The sequence below is a fragment of the Nycticebus coucang genome, chromosome 8 (assembly GCF_027406575.1).
Source record: "Nycticebus coucang isolate mNycCou1 chromosome 8, mNycCou1.pri, whole genome shotgun sequence".
In the NCBI taxonomy this organism is placed as follows: Eukaryota; Metazoa; Chordata; class Mammalia; order Primates; family Lorisidae; genus Nycticebus; species Nycticebus coucang.
The window spans coordinates 3,029,872-3,054,082 of record NC_069787.1 but is presented as its reverse complement, the minus strand read 5'-3'; the positions used below and the strand labels follow the sequence as shown (position 1 = coordinate 3,054,082).

Below are 24,211 nucleotides of genomic sequence, written 5' to 3'. Positions count from 1 at the left end.
TAAAAATAGTATAACCAAAAAGAATTTTTCTCTAGCACTCTGGAGAGAGACTGTTAAGCAATTGTGTAAACTATGATGGCACCTTGCTTAATTCTATACAGTTATTCTCTTACCTGTAAAAGTGTATCTGGTAGGCCTGGCAAGGTGGCTCATACCTGAAATCCTAGCACTTGGGGAGGCTGAGGTAGGTAGATTGCTTGAGCTTAGATGTTTGAGACCAGCCTGAGGAAGAGCAAGACCCTGTCTCTACTAAAAGTAGAAAAATTAGGCCAAAGTCTAGTGGCTCACACCTGAAACCCTAGCACTCTGAGAGGCTGAGGCCTGTGGATTATTTGAGCTCAGGAGTTTGGAACCAGCCTGAGCAAGAACAAGACCCCATCTCTACTAAAACTAGAAAAACTAGCTGGGTATCATGGCAGGCACCTATAGTCCCAGCTACTCAGGAGGCTGAGACAAGGGAATTGGTTGAGCCCAAGAGTTTGAGGTTGCTGTGAGCTCAAGACACAGACAGTTTGACCAGTGATGATAGAATAGTGCTCAGTGCTTACAGAAGACAAGCTTGTGAGGTTCTTAGGCACAGAATATTCATGGGTCATTATAAAAATTTTGAGATACGCAAAAATCAAAAACATAAAGTCTGTGCAGATGAAAACAAATGAAGTCCTCCCAGCAGTACCAATTAGCTGAGCATATTAAAACTTGTATGGTTGAATCAGAAAGGACGCTGTTGGCTTAGCACCTATAGCTCAGCAGGTAGGGCACTGGCCACATCACCAGAACTGGCAGGTTCGAACCCGGCCCGGGCCTACCAAACAACAATAACAGCTACAACTGCAACACCAAAATAATAGCTTGGCGTTGTGGTGGGCACCTGTAGTTCCAGCTACTTGGGAGGCTGAGGCAAGAGAATCGCTTAAGCCCGTGAGTTTGACATTGCTTTGAGCTGTGACACCACGGCACTCTACTGAAGGTGACGGCTTGAGACTGTCTCAAAAAAAAAAAAAAAAAAGAAAGAAAGGATGCTGTTGAGTATTTCTTGGAAGTGAAAGACCCCATCTCTACTAAAGGAAGAGCAAGATACTGTCTGTACTAAAAATAGAAAAATTAGGCCAAAGCATGGTAGCTCGCACCTGTAATCCTAGCACTCTTGAGAGGCTGGAGCTGGTGGGTTGTTTTAAAAACTTTTATAGTGACCTACATAGCATATAATTCAGACGGGGGCATCATAGAAAGCTTCCCAGAGAAGATGACGTTTGAACTGAATTTTTTTCTGAGGTCTTGCTTTATCCCAAGGGTCCTCAAACTTTTTAAACAGGGGGCCAGTTCACTGTCCCTCAGACCGTTGGAGGGCCGGACTATAGTTTAAAAAAACCGCTATGAACAAATTCGTATGCACACTGCACATATCTTATTTTGAAGTAAAAAAATGGGAACAAATACAATATTTAAAATGAAGAACAACTAAAGTTAAATCAACAAACTTACCAGTATTTCAGTGGGAACTATGTGCCTGCTTTTGGCTAATGATGGTCAATGTTTGGTTCCATATTTGTCACTGCCAGTCGTAACAAGTGATGCAAGTGTGCATCAGTCTAGATCTGGTTGGAGATTTCAGATGTTTCATTCTGGAAAAAGTCTGTTCACAGACATAAGTGCTACCAAAGATGGTTGCCATTTTGAGTGCATGGTTCCTGAGATTAGACTATGTCTCAGAGGGGAGAGATGCATAGAAATTAGGAAGGCTGCTTGATTTGAATGCATCTTTCAGAGAGTCACAATTCTGCAGTTCAGCCAGTTCCATTAGGTAAATCAAATCGTATCCACATTTTCAATGTCAATAGAAAATGGGTTACGGAAAAGCTGTATGTCCTGTTCATGAAGATGAAGCTCTTTAAATCTAAATTGGAACTCCTTTTGCAACTTTTCCAGTGAATCCACACATGTTTTATTTGGGAATGCAACCAATGGATTTTCCACTAACAGATTTTGAGTTGTGGGGAGATGGCAGAAATTTTCCTCCTTCACTTGTTTGATGAGGAGGCCTAATTTTACTTCAAATGCTTTCACATGAGATTGCATATCACAGATGAGCTTCCCCTTTCCTTGAAGTTGCACATTGAAACTGTTGAGTAGCTCTGTTACATCTGTCAGAAAGGCAAGGTGCCATTTCCATTCTGCATCATTGAGCTCTGGTACTTCTTTGTTTTTTGAAAGCAGAAAAGCTGTAATCTGTGGAAGTAGGTCATAGAAATGTTTCAAAATTCTCCCTCGATTCAGCCAATGGACTTCTGTGTGGTATGGAACATCTTTACAGACAACATTTAGCTCAGACAGAAATTCCTGAAATTCTCTGTGGTTTAGTGCATTAGATCTAATGAAGTTAACACAAGATACCACAATTTTCATAACAGGGTCCCACTTCAGTGATTTACTACACAGCGCTTGTTGGTGGATGAGGCAGTGCATGGCTATTGGATGAGAATGGTTATGTTTGTCCATCTCTTGGTTAATGTGAGCAATTACTCCTTTCTTAGACCCACCATGCTAGGAGCACCATCAGTTGTCACACTGGCTAGTTTTGCCCAGTCCAGCTCCAAATTATTCACGGTTTGGCAAAACTTTTCATAGATATCCTCTCCTGTAGTTGTTCCTTTGATGCTTTGCAGTGCAGCAAGCTCTTCTGTGACTTTGAAATAGTCATTTGTCCCACGAATAAAAATTAGAAGTTGTGCAGAATCAACAAACATCATTACTTTCATCAAGTGCCAAGGAAAAATAGGAAAGGTTTTTTATGGAGTTTTGCAAATGCTGATGCAAATTGTCTCCCATTTCTTCAATCCTTCATGTACTTGAGGGTCCTGAAAGACTCACTGTACTAAATAAATTGGCCTTCTCTGGTGACACATCTTTTTGGCAACAGAAAGAAGGCATTCTTTAACAAATTCTCCCTCCACGAATGGTCTGCCAGTGCATGCTATTAGCTTGGCAACTTGAAAACTTGCTCACAGTGATGAAGTATTTAGCTGTTTCTGTTTCACAAAAGTATTTTGCTGAGTTGTCAATGTATATTTCAGTTTTAATATTTTATCTTTTCTCACTTCTCCGACCAAACAATCATATTATCTTTATGTTGGGTTTGATAATGTCGATGCAAATTGTATTCTTTGAACACAGATTTTATATTCTGGCATATCAAACACACAGCTCTTTCCTTGTACTGCATGAAAAAGTAATCATAAGTCCACTGTTCTTTGAATATCCTATACTGCAAGTTAATTTTTCTCTTTCTTGATATCATTGTTTCCTAGGGATTCCAAATTGCTATTAGTAAAATACATACATATATATATATATATATATATATACAATGCTCCAAAAACAATATACCAGCAATAACTGCTCACACAGACATATAGACTGCACTTCCCATCAATGCAGTCTGATTGGTGCCCATCAATGCAGTCTGATCAGTGCCCATCAACACAGCCTTGCCAGTCCACATCATTTCAGCCTGGCCAGTGCCCATATTGTAGAACTCCACTTTTACCTCAGGCTCACACTGGTGCAGTGCGGGAACAGGCACGATTACAGAGCCGGTTCCTCCGCCACCTTTCCAGTTCACACTACCCTGTGTGAACTGCACTGCGATCTGTGAACTCACACAGGAATCTGATCGGCATGGGTGAGAAGACCCATGCCGATCAGATTCCACTGCAGAAAAAAGAAGGCACATATACCTTTTTTCTTCCGAATCTCATGTGAGTTCAGCCATACAAGCATATTGCTGAACTCGCACTGCTCAGAGATCACAACAGTGTGAACTGGGGCTTACACAGCACACAACATACAACATCATACACAACTGAATAGCAATCAGAATATAAATGCACTTACTGTCAATTAAATTGGGTTTCCTACTCCTTGGCTGTCTGCAGAGCCGGATTAAGTTCCCACGGGGCCCTGGGCAGATCAACAGTTTGGGGCCCCCATGTGATAACACTGAGCGCTGACCATTTGCGGTAACACTGCTGACAATCTGCATTAACACTGAGCACTTACAACTATCATCACCACTGAGCACTATTTGCATTACCTCTGAGCGCTGACCATTTGCATTATCACTGTGATGCAACCCCTCCTAGAAACTACCCCCAACCAACTAACCAACTTAAAAAAAAAAAAGGCTCTTTTAACTTCCAAAAAAGGTGCCCCCATCTGCAAAAAAAAAAAAAAGACCTCCTAACTTCAGGAAAAAAGGCCTCCCCTTAACTGTAAAAAAAAAAAGGCCCTACTAACTGCAAAAAAAAAAAAATCCTAACTTGTTCTTACCTCAGTCCTTAGGCAGCAGCAGGCTCTGCACAGGCAACCTGGTGACTCCTCTGATTACACCAGAGACTGAGATGAGGAGTCGAGAGACAGTGAGAAGGAGGGGCGGGGAGAGACAGAGAGAAGGAGCAGAGTCGGAGAGTGTGGGGCACATTCCACACATGCGCAGTGCGACCCGGACAGTGGGTTGCTAAGCAGGACGGTAATAAGACCCGGGGAGAGACAGAGAGAAGGAACGGAGTTGGAGAGTTGGCGCACATTCCGCACATGCACACTGCGGCCCGGGACAAGTCGGCTACTAAGCAGGACAGGCAGCTGTGGCAGAAACATCCAGCTGGCCGTTGGCCTGCAGGCCATAGTTTGAGGACCACTGAGCTAGAGTGCATGGCGTCATCATAGCTCACAGCAACCTCAAACTTCCACACTCAAGTCATCTTCCTGCCCCGGCCTCCAGAATAGCTGGGACAACAGGCACATGCCACTGCCCTTGGCGAAGTTTTGCGTTTCTTGTAGAGATTTGTCTCGCTCTTGCTCAGACTGGTCTTAAACGCCTGGTCTCAAGTGATCCTCCCATTTCAGCCTCTCCAAGTACTAGGATCACAGGGTTATGGGCCTGTGACACTGTCCAGCCTTGAATTTTGGGCCTTTGTTTTTGTTTTGTTTTTTTTAGAGAGAGTCTCTTTCTCGCCCTCAGTAGAGTGCTGTGATGTCACAGCTCACAGCAACCTCCAGCTCTTGGGCTTAGGTGATTCTCTTGCCTCAGTTTCCCAAGTAGCTGGGACTACAGGCGCCCACCACAATGCCCGGCTATTTTTTGTTGCAGTTTGGCCATGGCTGGGTTTGAACCTGCCACCTCGGTACATGGGGCCAGCGCCTCACTCAGTGAGCCACAGGCGCCACCCTTTGTTTTTTATCCCATCTGATAATCATTCTTTTTTTTTTTTTTTAGACAGAGTCTTACTCTGTCACTCTGGGTAGAATGCCATGGTATGTCATAGTTCACAGCAACCTCAAACTCTTGGGCTTGAACTGCCTCAGCCTCCAAGTAGGTGGTACTATAGGTATGCACCACCACAACACCCAGCCAGTTTTTTTTTCTCCCCTCCTCTCCAAGTAGACTACTTAAGTTTGGCACATGGGGACTATTTGTCTTAGGGGGCTTGGAAGTAGTTCTCTGTTGTCTTGGTTCAGTCTGTCTTTGCCAGACTTGGCTCTCTGGCTCAGGCTTTTGTGTTGACCCTACTCCTTCCCCAGGGCATAGGGAATTCTTTCTTTACCTTTCCCAGCCTCAGTGGATCTTTACCTGCATTGTAGGGTGATGGGGATTTTTTGCCTTTTCTCTGGCAGCTTAAGACTTTTGCTCCTTAGAGGAGAAGTAATCGGGTGAGGCTCCACTCTTCCCTGTGACTCCCAGTGAGGTCCATGGAGACCGTGTGAGCTGGTACAGCACCCCGAGGTCTCTTGTTAGCCCATACTCTGCTTTTAGCCAGTTTACTTTACCTGAATTCTCCATTTGTCACCAATAAGCCGGTACTTGTGTCCCATCTCTGCTTTGAGATCTCTGTCTTTCCTTAAGTTTCAGGCTCATGTTTGCCCTGGGACCTCAGTTATCTGATGAATTTAGGAAAAGTTACAATTTGGTAAATTATCCAGCTTTTTGCTTATAGTTAAAGTAAAAGTGATGTTCTTTCCGCTTTCTGTGTTTCAGGCCTTGAATTGAATCTTGAGTGGCAAGTAGGAGTTGGGATAATGAAAAGGGTGGGAAGGATATTTGGGGGAGAGGAAGGTTGCTTCAGCAAGACACAAGGGCATAAAACACATGAAAGCTTCATTCGCAAGCAGCTGGCTTGGGTTCAGATTAACAATGTAATGACAGCTAGAATTTGGGCCAGCGAAGGCATCAAATTCTGAAAGTATGAAGGAACCATAAATTAACAGCTTCAGTGGACATTTGCTACCATGTTCTTGCCTTTGATGACAGTTAATCAAGAGGGGTCGATAAACATGTGCTGAATTACTTCTAAAATGAGGTGTGTGCTTTCACATCTGTAGTGCCCAGCCTGCATGTAGAAGAAAGCTGCTGGGTGCATTTGATCTGCGTCTGTGTTTTCCTTCCAGTCAGGTCACACTGGTGTTGCAGACGGTCATGAGAACTGGGAGACAGTCTGGGACGACTGGAGGCTGCTGACAATGGCTGGGATCTTTGACTGCTGGGAGTCCCCAGAGGGAAATGTCCTATATTCCTATACCATCATCACAGTGGATTCCTGCAAAGGCTTGAGTGACATCCACCACAGGCAAGTCATACTTATCCCTGGATTCAAAAGGATTCAAAGGAGGATTTGTCCTCTGCCTTTTTAGTTAGGAAGCTTTAGAGAGTAGGAAACTAAGTTGTTCTGAAAAATATAGTTATGGTCACTTGAGGGGTAACATGGCACACATTCCTCAAAATCATTGCACTATGCAAAATTATAGCATAAAAACCACATAAACTATGGGAAAAGTGGGTGGGTTTTTTTTGTTTGTTTGTTTTTTTTTTTTTTTTTTTTTTGCAGTTTTTGGCCAGGGCCAGGTTTGAACCCGTCCTCTGGTATATGGGGCCAGCGCCCTACTCCTTTGAGTCATAGGCACCACCCTTGGGAAAAGTGGGTTTTAAAGAGACACTTAAAAACTTTTTCAGCGATGCATTAAAAAGTAATGGGCTGGGGCTTGGTGCCTGTGGCTCAAGTGGCTAAGGCGCCAGCCACATATACCTGAGCTGGGGGGTTCGAATCCAGCCCAGGCCCGCCAAACAACAATGAGGGCTGCAACCAAAAAATAGCCAGGCGTTGTCACAGGTGCCTGTAGTCCCAGCTACTCGGGAGGCTGAGGAGGAGAATCACTTGAGCCCAGGAGTTGGAGGTTGCTGTGAGCTGTGATGCCATAGCACTTTACCCAGGGTGACAGCTTGAGGCTCTGTCTCAAAAAAAAAAAAGTAATGGGCTGGGGGCTGGGACTACAGGTGCCCACCACAACGCCCAGCTATTTTTTGGTTGCAGCCCTCATTGTTGTTTGGCGGGCCTGGGCTGGATTCGAACCCCCCAGCTCAGGTATATGTGGCTGGCGCCTTAGCCACTTGAGCCACAGGCACCAAGCCCCAGCCCATTACTTTTTTTTTTTTTTTTTTTTTGTAGAGACAGAGTCTCACTTTATGGCCCTCAGTAGAGTGCCGTGGCCTCACACAGCTCACAGCAACCTCCAACTCCTGGGCTTAAGCGATTCTCTTGCCTCAGCCTCCCGAGTAGCTGGGACTACAGGTGCCCGCCACAATGCCCGGCTATTTTTTGGCTGCAGTTTTGGCCGGGGCCGGGTTTGAACCCGTCACCCTCGGTATATGAGTCCGGCGCCTTACCGACTGAGCCACAGGCGCCGCCCAGCCCATTACTTTTTAATGCATCGCTGAAAACGTTTTTAAGTGTCTCTTTAAAACCCACTTTTCCCAAGGGTAGTGCCTATGACTCAAAGGAGTAGGGCGCTGGCCCCATATACCAGAGGACGGGTTCAAACCTGGCCTCCTTTTTTCTTTCATTCAGCCCATATGCTAAAGAATCTTTGCATTAAAAAAAAAAAAAAAACAGGCGCGGTGGCTCACTCCTGTGATCCTAGCACTCTGGGAGGGTAAGGCAGGTGGATTGCTTGAGCTCACGGGTTTGAGACCAGCCTGAGCAAAAGCAAGACCCTGTCTCTATTAAAAATAGAAAAACTAGCTGGGCATTGTGGAGGGCACCTATATAATCCCAGCTACTTGGGAGGCTGCGGCAAGAGATCTCTTGAGGTTATTGTGAGCTAAGATGCCACAACACTCCACCCAAAGAGACAAAGTGAAACTCTGTCTCAGAAAAAAAAAACACTTTCTAGTGATTTTGTTCCTTCACAGTACTGACTTCATAGCTCAGCTGATTTTTCTATGTTTAGTAGAGACAGGTTCTTGCTCTTGTTCAGGCTGGTCTTGAACTTCTAACCTCACAAGATCCTCCCACTTTGGCCTCCCAAAGTGGTAGGATTACAGGTGTGAGCCACCTTGCCCAGCTAAAAGATACCATTATTTTGTATGTTGTTAAGCCAGTTACTGCCAACTAAACCATTTTACTGTGAGAGATGCCATTCATTATAAAACGCATCTGGATCTCAGAGACTTTAACATTTTTTTTTTTTTTTTTTTGAGACAAAATTTCACCCTGTTGCCCTTGGTAGAGTGCTGTGGCATCACAGCTCACATCAACTTCAAACTCTTTAGCTGAAGCAATTCTCTTGCCTCAGCCTCCCAAGTAGCTGGGACTACAGGTGCCCACCACAAAGCCTGGCTATTTTTTTGTTGTTGTTATTGTTGTTGCAGTTGTCATTGTTGTTTAGCTGGCCGGGGCCAGGATTGAATGCCAGCCTTGGTGTATGTGGCTAAGCATTGTTAAACACTATGCTACGAGCACCGATCCTTATTTTTCTATTTATGTATTTATTTAGAGACAGAGTCTCAACTTTATCACCCTTGGTAGAGTGCTGTGGCATCACAGGTCACAGCAACCTCCAACTCCTGGGCTTAGGCGATTCTCTTGCCTCAGCCTCCAGAGTAGCTGGGACTACAGGCACCTGCCACAATACCTGGGTATTTTTTTTTTGTTGCAGTTTGGCCGGGGCTGCCACCCTCGGTATATGGGGCCAGCACCCTACCCACTGAACACTGCCCTATTTTTCTATTTTTAGTAGAGATGGGGTCTCACTGTTACTCAGGCTGGTCTTGAACTCCTGACCTCAAAGGATCCTCCCACCTCAGCCTCCCAAAGTGCTAGGATTACAGGTGTGAGCCACCCTGCCTGGCCCATAGTCCTCTTTGTAACCTGGCTCTCAAGGTGTTGAATCTAGTACCCTATCAGCATGTGCGCAGGGAGCCTGTGGCAGCAGTCAGCATGTGAGGGGCTAAGGGAGGTAAGCTTCCCTTGTGATATTTGAGCTATCGCTCAACTCACATCTCTCTCCTTTCTCTTCCTACCTTCACTCTACTTCTCCCAACCCTTATTTTAACCCCTCTGGCTAGGATGCCTGCCATATTAGATGGTGAGGAGGCGGTCTCTAAATGGCTAGACTTTGGTGAGGTCTCAATGGCAGAAGCTCTGAAGTTGATCCAGCCCACAGAGAACATCACCTTCCATCCAGTCTCTCCTGTGGTAAACAACTCGAGGAACAACACTCCAGAGTGTCTGGCTCCTGTTGACTTGGTGGTCAAAAAGGTAGGGGCCTATGACTATTACTGTCCTTTTGAGCTTTCTGTCTTCCGTCAATGTGTCTTTTGCTTTTAGGATATGACCTTTTACAAACAGAACTTTAACACGAACCACCAAAACCTCTTGTACTACTTGTGCATGGCAAAATCAAGTACAGCAATGATTCTCAAACTTGGCTGTGACTCAGAGTCCTCACACACCCAGGGCTCCTTGACCCAAGATTTCTTCTCCAAAGCTAAGAAGAGCATCTCAGTTTATTTCTTTTCTTTCTTTCTTTTTTTTTTTTTGAGACAGATGCTCACTTTGCACTTTGTCACCCTCAGTAGAGTCCTGTGGCATCATAGCTCACAGCAACCTCCAACTCTTGGGCTCAAGTGATTTTCTTGCCTCAGCCTCCCAAGTAGCTGGGACTACAGGCGCCTGCCACAATGCCCAGCTATTTTTAGAGATGAGGTCTCTCTCTGGCTCAGGCTGGTCTCAAGCTATGAGCTCAGGCAGTCCACCCGCCTCGGCCTCCTAGGGTGCTAGATTACAGGCGTGATCCACTGTGTCCAGCCAGCATCTCAGCTTCTTATGTCAAGAGAATTTGACCAAACTTTCAAGAATTTCACAGGCAACAGGGCCGAGGAGGCATGCCATCCTGCACAGGGTAAAGAGGCCTTCTTCCTCCACCTAGTGACCTCCCAGTGTCTGATGGGTTGGCTCCCACTCCTCTTCACTCCTGTGAGCATGCACACTTAACCAGACCAGGGGCTGGGCCACCCTTTCCAGGAACCAGCCCCGAAAATTAATCAGATCTCATCTAGAATGTGAGAAGGTCACAGTAAGCGAGGAAAAGTACAAGGACACAGTGCCAATGGGGTGAGAAGGAAGCAGATCCTTTCCAGGGGGGAAGTGCTCTCCCCACCCAGGGGGTTAATCAGACCCGATCCTGAGTGTGATACAGTCACAGTCAGTAAGGAAAAAAAGCCATAAATCCTGGACCCTATCTAGACATCCTAAATCACATTCAGGCCTGGGAGGACTCGTAACCTAGAGGGTGGTTGTGAGAAAGACAAAGGAGCCCTGGACCATGTTGTGTCAGATGTGTTGGGAGGTCTCTTTTCTGTACCTCTGCTTAGCCAACAAGTCGGAGAGCTCCACTCCTCAGTCTCCTTCAGGAGGATTTGAGAGTATTCCTGCCATGAACTTCTTAGAATTAGCGAAGATCCAGAGGGTCTTTGAAGGGAAGGTGAATGACTAGGGGCCTACAGCAGAGAGAGAAGTTTCAGAGCAAAAAGCTGGGCCTGACTGACATTCAGGAGTAGAGGTTGAGAAGTAGCAGTTGTTTCTGAATAGCATGCAGGGACTTCTGAGGCCTGACGTGCTGGGAGTACGCCAAGAGTAAACGTTTTAGAATAGCGGAAGTGTTAAGGAGGATGATGGCAGGAACAGCTACCCCCTGCCCCATTTAAAGCTTTTTTATTTTCCATATCCACAACCAGTGTCAGGTTTTTTCTTTTTATTTTTTTTTGAGACACAGTCTCACTTTGTTGCCCTGGATAAAATAGAGTGCAGTGGCATCAGAGCTCACAGCAACCTCCACCTCCTGGGCTTAAGCGATTCTCTTGCCTCAGCCTCCTGAGTAGCTGGGACTACAGGCGCCTGCCAGAACGCCCGGCTGGCAGGGCATTTTTTTGTTACAGTTTGGCTGAGGCCAGGTTCAAACCCACCACCCTCGATAGGGGGCCGGCACACAATGCCTGGCTATTTTTAGAGATAAGGGTCTCTTGCTCAGGCTGGTCTCAAACTCCTGAGCTCAAGCAATCCACCCCCGCCTCAGCCTCCCAGAGTGCTAGGAGTATAGGTGTGAGCCACCACACTCAGACTACCTTTTTTTCTTAAGTCTGGATTCTCTGGAAACTCCTGCCACCTTGACACTTTTTTTTTTTTTTTTTTAATTAAATCATAGCTGTGTATATTAATGCCTTGACACTTTTTTAAAATTAGAGCTTTGAGGCAGCACCTGTGGCTCAGTGGGTAGGGTGCCAGCCCCATATACCGAGGGTGGCAGGTTCGAACCCAGCCCCAGCCAAACTGTAACAAAAAAATAGCTGGGTGTTGTGGCAGGCGCCTGTAGTCCCAGCTACATGGGAGGCTGAGGCAAGAGAATTACCTAAGCCCAGGAGTTGGAGGTTGCTGTGAGCTGTGATGCCATGGCACTCTTCCAAGGACAATAAAGTGAGACTCTGTCTCTAAAAAAAAATTAAAAATGAAAAAAATAGGGGCAGCACCCTTGGCTCAGTGGGTAGGGTACCAGCCCCATTTACCGAGGGTGGCGGGTTCAAACCCAGCCATGGCCAAACTGCAACAAAAAAATAGCTGGGTGTTATAGTGGGCGCCTATAGTCCCAGCTACCCAAGAGGCTGAAGCAGGAGAATTGCCTAATCCCAGGAGTTGGAGATTGTTGTGAGCTTTGTGACACCACGGCATTCTACCGAGGGTGACAAAGTGAGACCCTGTCTCTACAAAAAAATAAAAATAAAGAAAGAAAGAAAATTAGAGCTCTGGGCCAGGTGCAGTGGCTTATGCATGTAATCCTAGCACTCTGCGCGGCCAAGATGGTTGGATAGTTTAAGGAGTTTGAGACCAGTCCAAACAAGAGTAAAACCCGCCTCTTTGTAGAGGAAGAAGACCTCTTTACCCTGTGCAGGATGGCATACCTCCTTGGCCCCATTGCCTGTGAAACTCTTGAAAAGTTTGGTCAAGTTCTCTTGACATAAGAAACTGAGATGCTGGCTGGGGCACGGTGGCTGACATCTATAATCTAACACTCTGGGAGGCCGAGGCAGGTGGATTGCACTAGACATTGCCTCATTTCTGCTATGGTGTTTAGTCCAAAATGTCATGTTTTGGTGGCATAATGCTAATTCAGAAACTTTCAGTTCAAGATTGGGGTGTGGTGTAAGAAAAGCAAAGGGAGCGGGTGGCGCCTGTGGCTCAGTGAGTAAGGCGCTGGCCCCATATACCGAGAGTGGTGGGTTCAAACCCAGCCCTGGCCGAACTGCAACCAAAAAATAGCCGCGCCTGTAGTCCAAGCTGCTCGGGAGGCTGAGGCAGGAGAATCGCGGAAGCCCAAGAGCTGGAGGTTGCTGTGAGACCTGTGACGTCAGGGCACTCTACCGAGGGCAGTAAAGTGAGACTCTTGTCTCTACAAAGAAAAAAAAAAAAAGCAGAGGGAGCAGTGACATTTGAGAAAAGGTTGTGTAGAAGGGGAAACCGCCTGTAATCCCCGATCGTGGTGGCTATTGGAAGTTCATCCGTACTTCTCCATCTTCCCTTAGTCACGCTGAATTACATTATTTTCCATGAGACCACTTCATTCTCTGCACGTTTAGAATGCCCTACAGTTATCTTTTCTGGCCCCACACATTCCTCTGCAACACTTTCTCTAAGAGCTACTCTCTACCCCTTTCGAACATACTCTTTTCCTTCTCCTCTGACTAGTGGCCCCGTCTGGCCCTTAGTAACATTTTCCAAGCCTGGGTCAGTACCTAATGCCTCTTCCCTTATTTCTTCCTTTAGAGTTGGTCTTTTCCCAAAAGCTTGAACTGTTTGGATTGAGTTTTTCCTCTTTCTCCTAGGAGCTCAAGCCAAGTGGCAGCAGCCAGAGGATGTTGCAGTGGCTGGCCACCAATTCACCCAAAAAGGAAGACCCCAAAACACCCCAGAAGGAGGAGCCGGGTGTGCCCCAGTGGTCCAGCCAATTCCTGCAGAAGAGCCCACTCCCCACCAAGAGAGGCAGTGCAGGGCTCCTGGAGCGTTGGCTGAAGGGAAAGAAGGAGGAGCCTGTGGCCAAGCGGCCTCACAGCCAGTGACCCAGCAGGACTTTAGAGACTAAGGGCAGGGTCTGCTGCACCAATACTTGATCTTGCTGATAATATAGCTTCTTGCACTGTATGTGTACGTTTGTTTCAGGAGGAGGTGGCACAGTGCTAGTTCACCCTTGTGTTTGGAGAAGTGGCCGTCCTGGCTATGACTAGGAGCCCCTAGTGGGGCTGGTGGGCAGCCTCAGGTGAGCCCACCGCCATGGCTGGCTGTCTGTTCCTCACAGGGACACTATGCCTGTTGCCCTTCCTAGTAGGGCTGGCGAATTCTTCCTTGAAGCCTGTGTGACCCTGGTGGGAACTCTCAGCCCTGACCTGGTGCTCCTAACATGAAGCTCTGCTAAGCCTCTGGGCTCTTTGTTTTAGAATAAGTTCTTAAAAGGCTGGGTGAGTTGGCTCACGCCTGTAATCCCAGCACTCTGGGGGGCTGAGGTGGTAGATTGCCTGAGCTCACAAGTTAGAGACCAGCCTGAGCCAGAGCAAGACCCCGTCTCTAAAAATAGCTGGGTGTTGTGGTGAGCACCTAAGTCCCAGCTACTTGGAGGCTGAGGCAAGAGAATCACTTGAACACAAGAGTTTGAGATTGCTGTGAGCTGTGACACCACAGCACTTACTGAGGGCAACCAAGTGAGACTCTGTCTCAAAGAAAAAGTAGAATAAGTGCTTAAAATGTATTTTTTCCTGAATAAATTATATTTGTAAACCTCTGCCTACATTTTGGAAAAGTGCTGGTGAGAAAAAGTTCTGGATCTTACCCAGTTTTCTCCTGGCGTCAGTCCTAAAGAATAGGTTTTGTGGCCAGGCACGGTGGCTTACACCTGTAATCCTGGCACTCTGGGAGGCCAAGGCAGGTGGACTGCTTGAATTCAGAAGTGGATTTTGTCACAAATGGGGCACTGGGGCTTTATGAGGAAGAAACTACAAAAAGGTGGTGGGCCCTTTTGTTGGGTCTTTTTTTTTGAAGACAGTCTCACTTTATGACCTTGGTAGAGTGCTGTCACGTCACAGCTCACAGCAACCTCCAATTCCTGGGCTCAAGCGATTCTCTTTTTTTGTTTGTTTGTTTTTGTTTTTGTTTTTTTTTTTTTTGTAGAGACAGAGTCTCACTTTATGGCCCTCGGTAGAGTGCCATGGCATCACACAGCTCACAGCAACCTCCAACTCCTGGGCTGAAGCAATTCTCTTGCCTCAGCCTCCCGAGTAGCTGGGACTACAGGCGCCCGCCACAGCGCCCGGCTACTTTTTGGTTGCAGTTCAGCCGGGGCTGGGTTTGAACCTGCCACCCTTGGTATAGGGGGCCGGCGCCTTACCGACTTGAGCCACAGGCGCCACCCTCAAGCGATTCTCTTGCCTCAGTCTCCCAGTAGCTAGGACTATAGGCGCCCGCTAGAATGTCCGGCTATTTTGTTGTTGTTGCAGTTTGGCCATGGCCAGGTTCAAACCCGCCACCCTCGGCATATGGGGCCGGTGCCCTACCCACTGGGCCACAGGCGCTACCCTGTGGTGTCTTTTTTCACTCTGAATACTTGGAAGTTGTCTGAATCCTTCAGATTAAAACCAACCTAAGTCCAATGCTTGCCATATTTAACTCGAGGGGCCAGAGGGGAGAACTGACCATCTCGACCAACACCCTGTCGTTACCACAGGGAGCACTGGCTGGGAGAGAAGACCTGCAAAGACTCCTTGGCTCTGGGATGACATGGGCTTTGGGGCCTTCGTTCTGGGGGCTGTAAGGCTGCTGGGTGGGGTCTGACTACCTGCTCCAGCCTGGGTCAGAGCTCCTGTGATTCATTTTTTTTTGTTTGTTTGCTTTTTGTTTTTTGAAGCAGAGCCTCACTTTTTCACCCTGGGTGGAGTGCCCTGGCATCATGGCTCACAGCAACCTCAAACTCGGGCTCAAGCCATCCTCTTGCTTCAGCCTCCTGAGTAGCTAGGACTGTGGGTCCCTGCCACAATGCCTGGTTAGGTATTTTAGAGATGGAGTCAGGCTGGTCTGGAACTCTTCTTAGTTCAGGCAATCCACCTGCCTCCAGGCTGCCAGAGCTAGGATTAGCTAGGATGAGCTACCACGGCCTCCCAGTCTCTGGGATTTGTTCTGCTGGTACCTGTTCTTGGCACTGAATCACTTTTTAATTAGATAGGATGGGGGGTGTATCTATTTCTGTGTCCCTGTCCAGATCATTAGTTTCATGAAAGCACTTTTTTAGGCTGAGTGTGGTGACTCATGCCTAAAACTCTGGGAGTTACACTCTGGTAGGCCAAGGTGGGTAGATTGCTTGAACTCAGAGTTTGGGACCAGCCTGAGTAAAAAGGAGACCCAGTTACTACTAAAAAATAGAAAAAAAGAAAAAAAAAAAAGCCAGGCATGGTGGTGGGCACCTGTAGTCCCAGCTGCTCAGGCCTGATGCAGGAAGATCTCTGGAGCCCAGGAGTTTGAGGTTGCCGTGAGCTATGATGATGCCACTGCACTCTACCCAGGGTAACAAAGTGAGATGCTGTCTCAAAAAAAAACAGCTCAGCGCCTGTAACTCAAGCGGCTAAGGCCCCAGGTACACTAGAGCTGTAGGGTTTGAATCCAGCCTGGCCCGCCAAACAATGACAACTCCAACCAAAAAAATAGCCGGGCGTTCTGGCAGGCGCCTATTAGTCCCAGGTATTTGAGAGGCTGAGGCGAGAGAATAGCTTAAGCGATTGGAGGTTGCTGTGAGCTGTGATGCCGCTGCACCCTACCCAGGGCGACAGCTTGAGTCTCTGTCTCAAAGAAAAAAAAAAAAACAAAACAAACCCCACTTTTTTGTCATTATAGAGGTGTGCAAATACCGTCCAGTGAGTTTGAGCACTTACAGCATACCAGACCTGTGCTTCAGCACTGACTGCATTTACCAGATAGACACCACCATGAAGCACTCACACGTGTGCTCCGAAGGGCCTGCAGAGGGCTGCGGTGGGGCCGACAGAGGTGCCCCTGCAAGTACCTCCAAGGGAAAAGAAGGTACAAAGAAGCAGAGGAGGCCTTCCTTCTTTTCTTCTTCCTCTTCCAGTCCCCATGCACCATCCCCGGTGGCTGGAAGGAGACAGGCTCTGAGGCGACCAGGGAGTACCGGGCAGCTCCAGGCAGCCCCTCACTCCTGCTGGCCAACTGTGCTCCAGCTGCAGCGGCGCGGCCCCGGGCCCTATGCAAATCAGGGATCGGAATTCTCACCAATCAGAGGGAAGCTCCGGCCCTGTATCTGCTAATGGGAGTGAGCGACGCCGCAAGTCTCGGGGCTGGTCGCGGGGCGGCGGGGAGCCTGGTGGGGCCAGTCCCGCCCCGCGGAGCCCTCCTCCCCGCCGCTTCTCTGAATTCCTTCCGGCCGGGCGGCAGGGGCGCTTTGGGTCTCGGGAGCCTCGCGTTGTGTGGGCGGGGGCTCTTTCTCTGTGGCCTGATCTTGAAGGCTGATTTGTGTGGGGTTTGGTGGTTTTATTAATTTGCAACCCTGAGAAACACTAGTGAGATAGTAACGAAACAAAGAGAACTTCATTTTGTTCATTAAACTTGGAGCAGATATGACAAAATAGTAATCCCAGTGAACATTCAAGTAGATGTTTGTAAAAGGTCCTATCCTAAAAGAAAAGGCCACACTGGGCGGTGCCTGTGGCTCAGTCGGTAGGGCGCCGGCCCCATATACCAAGGGTGGCGGGTTCAAACCCAGCCCGGCCAAACTGCAACCAAAAAAATAGCTGGGCGTTGTGGCGGGCGCCTGTAGTCCCAGCTACTTGGGAGGCTGAGGCAAGAGAATCGCTTAAGCCCAGGAGTTGGAGGTTGCTGTGAGCTGTGTGAGGCCATGGCACTCTACCGAGGGCCATAAAGTGAGACTCTGTCTCTACAAAAAAAAAAAAAAAAAAAAAAAGAAAAGGCCACACTGACAGAAGACAGGTTTCAGTCTGTCCTCATGGGGCCTCATGTTCCTCTCCTGACCCTTATGGGGTACTTCAAACTCCATCAATCCCAGAGGTACAGCTTTACCAAAACTGCTTAATATGACCCCAAGATTGTGGAAGACAGTTCCCTGTGACAAATCACATACAGGTGTGCATGACCCTGCACCCTGCTCTTGACCCGGGAACCTGGAGCCCACCTGATTTCCCGGGCTCCAGCCATGGCTCGGCTTCTGTCTGCTTTCCAGCATAGCCAATTGAGCTCTAGTCCCTCAAATGCGGACTCATCTTCCAGACCTCAGGGTCCTGGTGGTGCTAGATCTCCAGTCTGGAATGTCCTTACCCAGAAGTCACTCTCATTTTATCTGTCACTCTCCTGCAAGTGGCTAAGTCCCAAGTCCCTATCCCTGCTTCTGTTCTCTCCATCCCCAGCCTGGCACAGCCTGGCACAGTCTTTGAGAAAAGGGCCCAGACTGGGGGTGCTGAATGAATGGACCAAGCCCTGGACATCAGATCTCATTTTGGTCTCCCATATCTCTGCAAATATCACTGCCTTCATTTTCCAAGTGGAAAGTTGCTGTGGAAAGAACCAGGGCCTCTTTGCTGTCTCACAGCTGAAAGAGCTGCCCAACAGCTAACGTGCCCTGGCATCTGTTGCCTGGGACAGGGAGATGGTACTAGGTAAGATTGTGCTCAGACCCTCCCCAACAGGCCATGAGCTCAGCTCCAAGCCCTGCCCCGGCAGAGATAGGGTCAGGCCATGTTGGTCCAGAGAAATTGACTGCATAGAGTTCCTATTCTACTGGTCACTGAGGCTGTATGGCCTGGGACAGAGTCTTTGTAGTATCTGCAGGGCTGTCCTCAGGTCAAGGAAAAGGCAGGCCTGAGATGCTGAGGCGGCTCACAGGGAGGAGGCAGCATTACAGGAGCGGCTCTAGTGATAGGTAGAGAGAATGCTACCTCTGAGGGATACAAAGGATAGTGGAGGGTGGAGAGACACCTAGAGATCCTAGCCAGAGGGTAGAGTGCCGTAGCATCACAGCTCACAGCAACCTCCAACTCCTGGGCTCAAGCGATTCTCCTGCCTCCACCTCCCAAGTAACTGGGACTACAGGTGCCTGCCACAGCACCCAGCTATTTTTTAGTTGCATCATTGTTTGGCGGGCCGGAGCCAGACCCACCCTTGTGGTGTCTGGGGGTGGGGGCTGGTCTGGCCTGACCCCTCCTAATTAGGGGGTGCAGAGAGGAGCTCAGGCCTGGGCTCTCAGACAAGTCTTTTGCCTCCTTGCTGTACCAGGGTCACCTCCCCCAGGAGACCCTCCTTGGCCTCACAGTGTCAGGTGCCTTCAATATTCAACTGGAACTGAGGCTCCTAGAAGCCAAGTCCAGGAGACACTGTATGTAATGGTGGATCCTGGACTCTCCAGCCACTGTAGCAGCTGAGTGTGGTATCAGAGCAGAACATATGGGCTTTGGAATTAGGTAGAGCATATTCAAATTCTGAGCTGGCTACTTGCAGGCTGCATGGCCTCCTAGATTGAGGTTAAGACCCATGCCCCCTCCTCAGAGCAACTGACTGCTCAGAGAGCACTCAGGGGTGACTGGTCAGTCACATGGCTTCAACTTCGGCTGCCTCCCAGGGACATGGGGCCTACCCACAGAGGTCACATAAACTCAGAAAGCAGCCCAGCTGAAGAGTCTGAGTGGGCAAGCTGGGAAGAAAGGAGAGGGGCCTATGGGTAGAGTGGAACATTAGAAAGGTGGTTTGGAGGAAGAGCAATTTGAAAGGATGACAAGGTCCAGGATGTGCCTGTGCAGAAGGTGAAGTCAAAGAGTAAGAAACCAGAATGCAAGTGACAGAAACCCATTTCCAACTGGCTTATGTGAAAAGCAATGATCTTTTCACATGATACCCAGGTCTGTGAGTTACAAGCATGGCTGAATACTTAACCTCCTTTAATGTCAAGCCATCTGTCCATTTTCTGGCTCCAACTTTGTCTTGGTTCCTCTCAGGTGGGCTCTATGTGTTGGCAAAGAGAGTCACTGGCAACTCTGGCCCCATATCCTTACCATTTAATGATCCTAGGGGACAGAGCCCATTTCACAATAGTTTCAATCAAGATCCCTGGATTGACTCCTATGGAGCCCTCTATCAAACCCAAGATCGAGAACAACTGACTCAATATTCATTAACTGGTCTTGGGTCATGTGGTCACCCCCAGGGCTAGAAAAATCAGACACCCCCCCACACACACACACACTGCTGTAAGACCTCTGCGGCCCACGAAGACGAAGAGGATGTAGGGGTAAGCTGAGTCTCCAAGGGAAAATTACAGTGATACCATCAGAAAAGTGAAAGGCCTGCCCCACTGAGGGCTCAAGGACTCCTGGAGAATGCAGGTTTCAGGGTGAAGGCAGCAAGCTGTAGGCCCTGACTTCAAGAAATGGGAGAGTTGGGTGGCGCCTGTGGCTCAGCGGGTAGGGCGCCGGTCCCATATGCCGGAGGTGGCGGGTTCAAACCCAGCCCTGGCCAAATTAAAAAAAAAAAAAAAGAGGGAGAGAGGGGTGACAGGAGGTAGAAGTGGGGTGCAGGGCAAGGGCAAAGGCTGCTGGTGAAAGAAGGTAGTTTTTGGTGAGAAATGTGGAAAGGCAATGATGTACAACCTGCAGGACACTTTGGGGCACCGGAGCTCACAATGAGCCCGGTAGGGGCCTTGGTTAGGGAAGGCAGTTCAGGGAGGGCTCAGGGAAGGAGGGATGAAGCTCAGTGAGCATGGAGCCCCAGTGAGTAAGCAGGCAGGAAGGAGCAGTGTCCCCAGAGAGCAGGTGGTCAGAGGCCTTGGTGGCAAGGGTCCCCTTCCCAGCCCTCTCTGAACCTCAGAACCACCTGGGAGGAGCTGATCAGAAGGCTGATTCCTAAAACCAGAAATTCAAATTTGGACAACCAGTAAAATCTGGGATTGGAACATACCCCACAAGTGTCCCCAGTTTAGGGATGTAAAGTGTGAGCTGAGGCATCACATTTAGCTGGTAACACCATCTCTGAATCCTGGGTACACCAAGGCTTTTTCTGCCAGCTGCTGGTGGCTAGTCCTGCAGGCAGCACAGGACAGGGGACATGGCTGGCACACTTTTCCCCATCAGAATTGCAAGTGAATGAGGTTATTACTGGTCAGCAGGTGGCAACCACATGGGCTGACTGCCGAGACAGAGTTGTCAGCCCCTGAACCGTCTCCAATCTAGGTTCACCTACCTCTACCTCCTAGATGTCCACAGACCCCCCAGACCTCCAACAGCCTCAGTGCAGTCTAGCTGTGTCCCAATGATGGGTACCTTGTGCCTCCTCTCCACACTCTGGTCGGGAAAGCACTTGGGCTGGTTTCCACGGTTATGTTCTCAATGTGTAGGACAAGGCAGATAGGACTCCCTGTTGGCAACTGGCCATGCAGCTTAGTTAGTGCAAGGGAGAAGCCTCCAATGTGGTAGATTTGAGGAAGAGGCCATTTGCCTAGGTAGCTGAGACTTCTGCCTCCTGACTGCAACTGTATATAGAAGGGGAGGGTAGAGACCTAATCAGGGGCTCTTTTCCAGCAGTGCTCTTTCCTCCAACCTGCCATTGCCAGAGTCCTTTCCCCACCTGCAGTTTCCAGTCTCTTACTCGGAGGGTAAAAAGAGCATCTGTACATACATAGCGGTTCCAGCATCTTCCCCATTTTGCACTTGTACCTTATGGACAGCTGTTAGATATTGGCCTGTTGCCCAACTGGATGAATAACTGTCCTGTATACTAACCAGATCTGGATGGAAGCCATTCTCTTCTGAATTCCCCTAGTAATCCTTAGGGTCTCCTTTACATTCCAAATCAGCCAAAGGGCACAAAAGAGTACCCACCATGCCACACCTCCAGTTGTGGCAGACCTTGGCAGGTCACACCTCACCAGTTTCACCAAATTCAGAATTAGCTCTATAAAGGGTCAGTCTGATGACTGTTAAGAGCTGCCCCTCGGGATGCAAAATTCCACTTTCCTGGGTTAAGGCCTGTGGATCCAGACAAATGAAACACAGCAAACCAGTCCCCTATGCTCCTGCCCCAAGCTGGTAGGCCAGTGCCGCTGGAGACACTTCCTCCTCGGGCTGGACCCTCCCTCTCTCCGCCCCCAGGTACGACCTCAAACATCCTCTCACCTCCATCTCAGGAGGTTCGGAGGTTCCCCTGAAGCTCCTCTTAGGATGCATCGGGACATCCCTTAACCTGCAGTTTACACCTCTCGCCAAAGGTCCCAGTCCAGGCTTACCTGGCCAAAACGTCTGGGGTACAAGGACTCCTGGGGCCCACCATCCAACCCCAGCTATATGCCCATCCCTGTTCCACCCGGAATAAAGAGAGGGGTTCAAAGGTTTAAACGATTTATTGTTCCCCCCCCCAAAGGCCAATGGAATGAAGGGAAGCGCCACGCAGCCCTGAGCTCGGAGCGATTGTCGCCCACCCAAAAGCAGAGAGTGAGGAATCAGGAAGGGATGCGCGGTCACCGACCACCCGGTGGGCAGACACGGCCTCGGCCATTGGCGCCCAGGGGCCGGTAACCATGACGACGGCCGTTGTCAAGGACGAGAGCCAATAGAGGCGTCGCCAGGGCTGTTTCAAAAATCTAAAGCAAACAACGAAAAACGCTACATCGTTGGGGGAGGGGAAGGAAAAAAGGGATGGCGGAGACCGGTGGCCCCTCCCTGCGGCTCAGAGCAGGCGCGGCGGCCCGGGCCCGGGGAAGCCGTACAAAACCTACGTACACTTGGGGTAGAAAAAAACCGAACACCGAAAAGGCCACGGGGGCCCGCGCTGGGCGATCCGACCGGGCCGGCGCGCTCACTTGCGGCCCTTGGGCACTTTGGGGACGCTGGGCTTGGCCGCCTTCTTCACCTTCTTGCCTCCAGCGGCCGCCGCCTTCTTGGCCTTGCTGCTTTTGTCCTTCTTGGAGGCACCACCCTTCTTGTGCGAGCGCTTCTCCGCCTTCTGGCTCCTGGCGGGCTTCTTGTCCGCACGCCGGGGCCCGGCCGCGCCCGGGGCCGCCTTCTTGGCCTTGTGTGCAGCCGGAGCCAGGGCGGTGGCAGCCGCGGGGGCCCCGCGCCGCTCCCCGCCGCCCTCCAGCTTCTTGCGGTTGAGCTTGAAGGAGCCGTTGGCTCCGGTGCCCTTCACCTGCAGGAGCGTGTCGTTCTGCACCAGCGCCTTGATGGAATACTTGAGGTAGGTGCGCCCGTTCTGCTGGTCGAACCACGGCACCTTCTTGGCCTCTGTGTAGATCTTGGCCAGGGACGAGCCGTTGCGCTCGCCCAGTCTGCGGATCGTCTCCACCACTAGCTGGCTGTACTTGCCCGGCTGGTTCTTCTTCTTGTTCTTTCTCTTCTTGGACGGGGACAGCGCCGCCGAGTTGCTGGCTCTGGTCGCCTTCTTGGCCGCCCGCTCGGCGGTCGTCAGCGGTAGGGCCTCCTCGAGCTCCACAGACATGGTGGCGAGCGGGTTGGTGGAGGGCGGCGCGCGGAAGCCGGGAGGCCGCGCCGGGAAGAGGAAGGCGAGAGGCCGAGGGGGTGCCGGGGGACTGGGGGCTCGCGGCGGCTCCAGGCGGGAGCGGCCGCGGCCGGGTCTAGGGCCGGGCGGCAGGGCTGGGGCGGAGACCGGGCCGGGGTGGAGCGGAGCTGGGGGCCCGGGGCTGGGGGCTCGAGCTGGAGCGCGGTGGCACCGGGCTCAACTCGCGCCGCTGTCGTCGCTGCCGCCACCGCCACCTCCAAAGATCTCTGGGCTTGCGCGCTGCGCTCTGGCGAGGAGGGCGCCCCGCTTCGCTTTTATGGCTCCATGGCGGACCACGTTGAGAACAACAACATCCTGGTCCGGAGCCAGCGCCAACTTGTGCTTCTTGGAGCCCCTTTCCCAGCCGCTGGCGTCCCGGACCGCACCTTCCCGGTGCAGCGGTGCCCACAGCCGTGCGCCTCGGACAGGGCCTGAGTCCTAAATGCAGCGGAGAGGCGGCCTGCGCCCAAGAAGGGCTCAGCAAAGGGAAACGGAGATGTGCACCGTAAGCTTCAGGAGCGCCAGAGGAGGGGGGCACCCCATTTGGTGGCCAATAGCATGGTGCTGGAGGAAGGCTGCAAGGCCTGGAGCTCTGTGGATGGCACCCAAGAGTGCACCACGGGCACCCAAGCCCTGGCCTAGCCCAGGGGACCCCAGGCGTACCCGCAGGACGAACTTTAATTTGTCCAAACTAACACAGGGTACGCCCTCACGTGGTCGGCTAGGGCAACATGAAATTGCGCTAGGATGCTTCGAGGAGGGTCTCGGCCTGGTGGATCCTGAGGGGATAGCCAGCCGGAGGCATCTTCGGGCTACGCGCGTAGGCTCTAGTTGTGCCTTGGGACCTGTGCGCAATACGGGGGCTGTGGCAGCAGGGCCGTTCTGGGGACATTGCCTTGTTGCTGTCATCCTCGTCCCTGATGCCCCAGTTTGTGTTGTGCCGCTGAGTAGCCGCTGTCGGCTCCAGGGTGGGGCAGGGTGGACGAGCTCCCCTGGGCAGTTCCCATGGTAAATACGAGGAGGGAAGTTGCTTTGAGTTCCCGGCCGCACCCCTCCCCTTCTGGCGTGGGAAGGGAAATTATTCAGGGAACGCAGTAGAGCAGAGTGGGTTCTGGAGAGGGCTCTCCAGTCCCTACCCTCTCTGGGCAGGCGAAGTCCTCCTGGGGGCTTGTGTAAGTCTAGTGATTCTAAGCTCTCTTGGATCCAATACTGAGGGTGCAGAAGAAACACTGGGCAGTCTTTTTTTTTTTGAGAAAAAAGTACATTTATTGTACTCTCAA

The 24,211-nt window shown here is 50.1% G+C and overlaps 2 protein-coding genes across 3 annotated transcripts in view; one reads left to right on the top strand and one right to left on the bottom strand.

Annotated features, from left to right (window-relative positions):
* Window positions 1-14,153, top strand: part of HMCES (5-hydroxymethylcytosine binding, ES cell specific) — a 34,529-nt gene extending 20,376 nt beyond the window's left edge. For both annotated transcript variants that reach the window (XM_053598439.1, XM_053598438.1), the window contains 3 exons: window positions 6,445-6,623; window positions 9,398-9,590; window positions 13,208-14,153. In XM_053598439.1, the coding sequence (XP_053454414.1) occupies window positions 6,445-6,623; window positions 9,398-9,590; window positions 13,208-13,441 (606 nt within the window). In that variant the 3' untranslated portion in view covers window positions 13,442-14,153. The remainder of the gene's footprint in view (window positions 1-6,444; window positions 6,624-9,397; window positions 9,591-13,207) is intronic.
* Window positions 14,154-21,761: 7,608 nt separating this feature from the next.
* Window positions 21,762-23,179, bottom strand: LOC128592472 (histone H1.10). The gene has a single exon (XM_053600405.1). The coding sequence runs from the start codon at window positions 22,869-22,871 to the stop codon at window positions 22,233-22,235; it is 639 nt and encodes a 212-aa protein (XP_053456380.1). The 5' UTR covers window positions 22,872-23,179; the 3' UTR covers window positions 21,762-22,232.
* Window positions 23,180-24,211: the final 1,032 nt, after the last annotated feature.

Bases quoted from the DNA above. Each gene is read 5' to 3' on its own strand.
- LOC128592472 (XM_053600405.1), bottom strand. From the start codon at position 22,871: ATGTCTGTGGAGCTCGAGGAGGCCCTACCGCTGACGACCGCCGAGCGG.